At 36.2% G+C, this 7,841-nt stretch overlaps 1 protein-coding gene across 1 annotated transcript; it reads right to left on the bottom strand.

Annotated features, from left to right (window-relative positions):
* LOC113063803 (tetraspanin-33-like) lies at positions 1–7,015 on the bottom strand. Its single transcript, XM_026234135.1, has 8 exons — positions 6,736–7,015; positions 2,883–2,937; positions 2,194–2,321; positions 1,843–1,917; positions 1,307–1,402; positions 1,095–1,223; positions 282–443; positions 1–111 (listed from the first exon to the last, which is right to left on the bottom strand). Exons 1-8 carry the CDS (start codon positions 6,820–6,822, stop codon positions 10–12), a joined length of 834 nt encoding a protein of 277 aa, XP_026089920.1. The 5' UTR covers positions 6,823–7,015; the 3' UTR covers positions 1–9.
* Positions 7,016–7,841: the final 826 nt, after the last annotated feature.

Genomic DNA, 7,841 nt, shown 5'->3' with positions numbered 1-7,841 from the left:
TCGACTGTTTCAGCTCCAGGGGTCTGAGCGATGTTGTTGGCTGTAATTCTGTAGTTTAATCTGATCCTGGATTTGATTAATAAGAATCTGAGAGAGGAGAATCCCAACCAACTGAAAAAGAGCAGAGATCAAGCTGTCAGTACAAATGAAATTCACTCATAGATGCTTAAAGTAAATCTGTTTGCGATCGGATGACATCTAAGGTCACCCACAATGATATTTCGATTGTTTTAACACATCATTTTGAGCAGACTGCCTGCTTATTCCATGTCAAGAGGTACCTGTGGGATGGCCAGGCCCAGTGCGATACCCCCCAACAGAAACAGGTTACTGTGGATCCAGTTCACCAGTTTATCAATGCAGCCATTGGTGTTAATGAAGGCACTTGCTTCAAGATATTCCAGCTGCTGCATCCTATGACCACACATGGTATTTATAACATTCTGACAAAACAGAAAAAAAGGCAAAGTGGTATTAGGGGAAGGGAGAGTTAATATATTACTAAAATATTTACAATATATTACTGCATTATTAATTAGATTGAATATATTTAGAACATGATAATTAAATATTATAATATTGAACATATTTATTTAATGATTTAATTATATTTTAATACATTTCAAATATTATTTAGGACATATTTAAATATATGTGACCCTAGACAACAAAATCAAAGTCATAAGTAGCACGGGTATATTTGTAGCAATAGCCAACAATATAATGTACGGGATTGTTTATGCCGAAAATCTTTAGGATATTAAGTAAAGATCATGTTCCATGAAGACATTTTGTAAATTTGCTACCTTGAATATATATAAACTTAATTTGTGATTAGAAATGCGCATTTCTAAGGACTTCATTCGACAACTTTAAAGGCGATTTTCTTAATATTTAGATTTTTTTGCACCCTCAGATTCCAGATTTTCCAATAGCCTTACATTAATGGAAAGCTTGTTTTAAGTTTTCATGTTATGTATAAATCTCAGTTTCATAAAACTTACCCTTATGACTGATTTTGGGGTCAAGGGTCGCATATTACATATATCATAAAAAAAAAAATTCCAAACATCCTTTTTGGAGCCTTTTCTCACCTCCTCATTGGAGAGCAGACAGCAGGAGAAGGGCACAGAACAACGCTCTCTGCTCGGGTTCTCTTTTGAACAATTGAAGTACATGTTCTGAGACCAATCCATATAGGAGATTCCCCCACAGCAGTTAAACTGTTCATATCATAAAACAAAGACATCATTATCAACTATTACCAACTGTTATGATGTTTTATACATGTATACACAACCCTGACCTGTTTTTGTCCATAGTCGATGAAGTTTTGAAGATCTATATCATCCCTGTAATGCTCGATGGCGTTGTCAATCATATCTGTTACTTTTCCACGTGCCTGTAGAGGAGCAATTTAATTGAAAACATTAGTATATATATATTAGAATTGTCATCTAATGTTAGTGCTTATTAATCTTTGGTCATTTGTTGTTGTTCGAGACATCAAACTGGTAAATGACAGACAGTAGAGGGAGCAACGTGTCAACTAAAAATCCAGATTTTGTGATTGTGGGTTTTGTTAAAGCATGCCCAGACTGTTTAAACAGTGTACTTATGCCTGTCTATACAAAGCCTACACAAAGACAGGAGGATTTAACAGTGCACTAAAATATACGATACTGTAATCTGAAGAATTAAAGGTAAATCAAACAAATTAAAGACACAGTTTAGAATGACAAGAGCATCGGCTACTTGAGTAAATACAACCCAAGTTCACATTAACATATATATGTGGCATTGGTATTAGTATACTAATGTCATTCATGATGATTTTTTTACCTTGTCTGAGAAGAAAAAACCCAGAACACCAGCCACTAGCTGCAGCAGAAAGATGATAGTCAGGATGATGCAGAACTGCAAGGGAATTAGAGTTTGATATTAGGGTTTGTTTGATGTTTTTTCAATTTCCATGTAAAATGTATCTTGTAGTTTTATCTCCACTAAGAGCCAACTGTGTCCCGGACTAAAAATCTACATTTAGAAAGCACATTTGAGATACTTAAAATCACGAATGACACAAAACTGTGCTGTATTATCATCAAAAACATATTAAATGTCTGAAAAGCAGACAAAGAAATGGTCCTGTACTGATGTAACAAATCTGATCAGGCAGCTGGTTTTAGTACTGACCGTTTGCAGTAAGCATATGTTTTCCCTCAGAGAACCCACACAGCCGCAGAATGTGATGAAGAACATGATAATGCCCACTATCATCAGTAACAGAGCAGGATCCACCGTCAGACAGGCCAGCGCTGTTTCTGTAGAGTAAAACAGATGTATCAGATAGATGGACAGCTTTTGCACTATGGCATTATCTATTATACAGTATATACACAATTTGATTTATAAAAGATGCACGGTATCTTGGTAACCCCTATATTAACAGACGTCATGGATTAAATGATAAATGCCAGAGTTTCTATAAAAGCACTGGTTACTGAAAACTATTACATCTGCGTAATGCTCCTTTACAACCACCAGATGTCAGTATAAGTTACCGATGGTTGCCATGCTAATTCAGACTTCCTGAAACTTTGTCAAGTGAATATCTTCTTTGATGATATGGCTTAAACTTGAAGCAAGCTACAAATCCTTTCTTTTATATTCATTAAATAAAGTTATATAAAGTAACATTAATAAGCTCCTTTTGTGTAGCTTGCTTGCTGCTTTTACACTTTGTTGTGGAAAAATTGTATATGCTAGCAGCATCACCATATAAAGTAGCCTCAACGTCTAGGAAGACAGCTACATAAATACAGATATCTTAGGTTATAAACTCTACTCTGCTGTCCAGTGGTCTTTCGAGTAAACACACTTACCATGTTTAACCGTCCTGGAATAAACTCCAATAGATATCAGGATCAGTGCGATTATCTGTGACACAGATAAACCGTGAGTGTGTGTTAAAACAGATGAAACACAGGGTGATTCTAATGTGGTTTCTCTTCAGGGTGTGGCAGGAACAAATCCTTATTCATTAGTTTTGCTAAATAAAAAAGGACTAAAGTGTGTAAATGGCTTGACTAAGATAAGTAAAGACTCTTATTGTCAAGTTTAAGGTCACTGTTTAGTGAGGGGCCTGCTGCACCTCAAACTGTATTGTGAAAAAAACCTGACCAAGGCCAAGAACTAAAAGAGTGGAGGATTTATTCAGTTTGTAAGCACTTATATCATTATCTGTGAAAGCTCATGAGAAGAAAAGAGTACAGGCAACCATGATAACCACAAATTAACAAATATGCAATATGCTTTTGTTAATTTTCGTAAAGGAAAGGTTCATTCACTTTCTTTTTCTCACATAACAAAAGGTCTCAGTTTGTCTGACACAATGTAGCCCCTTTTACTGACACAGCTATCAGGTTACTACGAAACTCCTATCGTTTTTTGAGAAATCAGCGTCTGTATTCTTAGACTGAGATCCCTGTAAAACTAGAAACGATCCAAGTTGTAACTTGAAGGAGCTATTTATACATTTAATAAAACATTTATTTATTAAATAAGATATACAGTCTTGTTCAAAATAATAGCAGTACAATGTGACTAACCAGAATAATCAAGGTTTTTAGTATATTTTTTATTGCTACGTGGCAAACAAGTTACCAGTAGGTTCAGTAGATTGTCAGAAAACAAACAAGACCCAGCATTCATGATATGCACGCTCTTAAGGCTGTGCAATTGGGCAATTAGTTGAAAGGGGTGTGTTCAAAAAAATAGCAGTGTCTACCTTTGACTGTACAAACTCAAAACTATTTTGTACAAACATTTTTTTTTCTGGGATTTAGCAATCCTGTGAATCACTAAACTAATATTTAGTTGTATGACCACAGTTTTTTAAAACTGCTTGACATCTGTGTGGCATGGAGTCAACCAACTTGTGGCACCTCTCAGCTGTTATTCCACTCCATGATTCTTTAACAACATTCCACAATTCATTCACATTTCTTGGTTTTGCTTCAGAAACAGCATTTTTGATATCACCCCACAAGTTCTCAATTGGATTAAGGTCTGGAGATTGGGCTGGCCACTCCATAACATTAATTTTGTTGGTTTGGAACCAAGACTTTGCCCGTTTACTAGTGTGTTTTGGGTCATTGTCTTGTTGAAACAACCATTTCAAGGGCATGTCCTCTTCAGCATAGGGCAACATGACCTCTTCAAGTATTTTAACATATGCAAACTGATCCATGATCCCTGGTATGCGATAAATAGGCCCAACACCATAGTAGGAGAAACATGCCCATATCATGATGCTTGCACCTCCATGCTTCACTGTCTTCACTGTGTACTGTGGCTTGAATTCAGAGTTTGGGGGTCGTCTCACAAACTGCCTGTGGCCCTTGGACCCAAAAAGAACAATTTTACTCTCATCAGTCCACAAAATGTTCCTCCATTTCTCTTTAGGCCAGTTGATGTGTTCTTTGGCAAATTGTAACCTCTTCTGCACATGCCTTTTTTTTAACAGAGGGACTTTGCGGGGGATTCTTGAAAATAGAATAGCTTCACACAGACGTCTTCTAACTGTCACAGTACTTACAGGTAACTCCAGACTGTCTTTGATCATCCTGGAGGTGATCATTGGCTGAGCCTTTGCCATTCTGGTTATTCTTCTATCCATTTTGATGGTTGTCTTCCGTTTTCTTCCACGTCTCTCTGGTTTTGCTCTCCATTTTAAGGCATTGGAGATCATTTTAGCTGAACAGCCTATCATTTTTTGCACCTCTTTATAGGTTTTCCCCTCTCTAATCAACTTTTTAATCAAAGTACGCTGTTCTTCTGAACAATGTCTTGAACGACCCATTTTCCTCAGCTTTCAAATGCATGTTCAACAAGTGTTGGCTTCATCCTTAAATAGGGGCCACCTGATTCACACCTGTTTCTTCACAAAATTGATGACCTCAGTGATTGAATGCCACACTGCTATTTTTTTGAACACACCCCTTTCAACTAATTCAACTAATTGCCCAATTGCACAGCCTTAAGAGCGTGCATATCATGAATGCTGGGTCTCATTTGTTTTCTGAGAATCTACTGAACCTACTGGTAACTTGTTTGCCACGTAGCAATAAAAAAATATACGAAAAACCTTGATTATTCTGGTTAGTCACATTGTACTGCTATTATTTTGAACAAGACTGTACATAATAATTTGATCTGACTTTCATCCAATCCAATCCTGTCAAGCAATCAATAGGTCTTTGCTATTATTTTATCATAACAATGTTATTGAAAACCATGCATCCTCTTGCATCTTCATTTTTATTTTAGTCATCCCCTGCAGCAATCATTTATTCAAAATCTATTCATTATGTGCCCCCATCTCCCCAAAAAAACTTTCATATTATAAGAGTAAAGAGACAATCTCTATGATATGCCGTTCCACTGAAAGTTGCGATTTGTACCACTAAAAGGAGCACAAATGTGCACAGATCAACACTCTGAAACAAGATGGAATTTCTCAGTATTATACTACATTATTGTAAAAACTGAGGTCTTTTTGAGCCTTTGAGCATGAAATCTCCTTAGGTATTTGCATGTGCATTTTTTGCACCAGCAGAATGAAATACACTAATATCTCAGTCAGCTGTCCATAAATTGTAAGGAGCTTAATAGTCATTTTTATGTTTTTCTGCAAACAACTGACATAACAAAGCCTGTTTTAAATATTTTGGGTGTCTGGTTCTTGCTCTGTAGAGGCGGTATTCATTTAGGTCTATTATTCAGTAAATGCTACAGGGCAACAAATAAAGTAAGCACGGGCCCCCACTCATCCAAACCCCCTCTGCTCTATCAGCATATGAATCAATGAGACCCCGCTGCTTAGCAACAGCCACAAGTTTAAAAGAGTTTGGGAAAGTAAACTGGCACTATCAAGAATTTCACAAAAGAGGGTTTTGTTGATGAGGTCTAATATGAACTCATTATTATTCTAGAAAGATCTTATTGCACAGCGTGCCCAATTTATTGCGAAAATGCAGGCAGTTCCCCAGTGATTCTCAGTCAAGATCAAACAGGTTAGACTCCTGTTCTATGTGTCATGAACTGTTCTGTGTTGTTTGAGGTATTCTGAGAATCTACCCTGTGGTGCACTTAAGACACCCACACTGGTGTTGAGGCATGCCCATGGCAATGGGTGATCTTTTTATTGTTTGTTCATATTAAACATCATGAAAGCAGGTTGGTCTTTATGAATACACAGGTCAAGCTGCTTTTAAATCTCTGTTAGACTAATTTGACCATCATTCAGTCTGAGCGTCAACTAAGTACACTGATTCTGTTTGTCTAAATGCAAAGCTTGCTTCGTGGTTGTGCATTAAAAATGAGGTAAAACATTAATCAGTAAATCGCATCATGTGGAGGAGTTAAAAACAACTCTACATATGCAGTATTTAGTTTTTTTGTATATATATATATATATATATGTATATATATATAAACAGTATATTGTGTGTGTGTGTGTGTGTGTGTGTGTGTGTGAGTGCATAGGATACTGTAATATAGTGTACATATTTAAAAAGAAAAGTGTTTGTGTCTACTAATATTATATATTCTACTAAACAAATATTTCAAAAACTTGAAATAAATGTATTGTTTATAAAATGTTTATAATATAATATAATATAATATAATATAATATAATATAATATAATATAATATATAATGAGAAACACTTACCCAAAATATCATGTTAAAGAGGAAAAGTAAATATTTCACCACTGGACTGACGAAAGTAAACTCCTCGTCGCTTTTCGTTTTTGGCATGATCGAAGGTGTGTGATGTGTCTCTCACCTACAAACCTTCAGCCCTCACCTAACATTATCAATCTAGATTTCCATACTGCAGAATTAAATCATTCGCTCTGCTCTTTCTAAAACGTCTCGTCAAGTCTCTTCCTGATCACTGAACCAACCCTCGAGCGACTAAGTTCACAGTCTGTCGCACTGAATTTTGGCTTGTGTCTTAAAGGGAATTTCCTGATTACCAGTCAGTGAACTCAGAGAAAGCCGAACACCCATCGCATGAAAGCTAGAAGCACCAGTGGGCGTTTACTTTCTTCTTTTCCACTATGCAAGTCACCTGTGATAGCCTCTGAGTCTTTTTTAAGGTGCGACCAAGCAAAACATACTCCTGTAAACATTATATGCTCAATGTATAAGAACTAGTTATCCTCTTATTGAATTTATATGGAGGTGCTGACCCCTCCTGGAGACCCCTCACAAGCCCACCTATATTTAAAATGAAGGTTCTTTTTTGGAATTTGCGGTTCCATGAAGAACCTTTAACATCCATACAAATATTTGCATTGCATAAAATGATTTTTATAGTGAAAAAAAGCCACAGATTATTGAAATTCTATTCACACTGAGAAGAAATGGTTATTCTGGAGCTGAAATGGGACAGAACAAGTTTCATGATATCCTCTCTGCTCAACAATTGCACAATACATGTAATCAGTATTGCAATTCCATATTTCTGTGCAATAAATTAAATGGGCTTGTACAGCTATCCTATAAATAGCATTTCAAAACTCCACGATGTGGAGTCTTGGAGTAACTGGTGTCATCTGTCACCAAGGAGTTTCAGTGCACCACTGTTATATTTATGTTTTCTTGTTTTATGTGCCTTTTTTACAAAGTCAGTAGTCTAGATGCTGATTTGGAGTTTTAAAACCTTGATATTTTCTCTACAGGTAAGATCATTTTAATAATTCTACTTTTAAAAGTGTAAAGTGATTCTGATTGTTTGAAGGCCGCAAGGGTGACTACATAGGACAGTGTGA

This window comes from Carassius auratus, chromosome 4 (genome assembly GCF_003368295.1).
Source record: "Carassius auratus strain Wakin chromosome 4, ASM336829v1, whole genome shotgun sequence".
Lineage (NCBI taxonomy): Eukaryota > Metazoa > Chordata > Actinopteri > Cypriniformes > Cyprinidae > Carassius > Carassius auratus.
The sequence above is the reverse complement of the archived record's forward strand: the minus strand, read 5'-3'. Positions and strand labels throughout refer to the sequence as shown.

Excerpts from the sequence above, each read along its gene's own strand:
- LOC113063803 (XM_026234135.1), bottom strand. The coding sequence starts at position 6,822 with ATGCCAAAAACGAAAAGCGACGAGGAGTTTACTTTCGTCAGTCCAGTG. Across the intron at positions 2,938-6,735 it reads TCTTTAACATGATATTTTGG|ATAATCGCACTGATCCTGAT; the intron begins GTAAGTGTTTCT and ends TCTGTGTCACAG. Across the intron at positions 1,403-1,842 it reads GTTTTTTCTTCTCAGACAAG|GCACGTGGAAAAGTAACAGA; the intron begins GTAAAAAAATCA and ends GCTCCTCTACAG.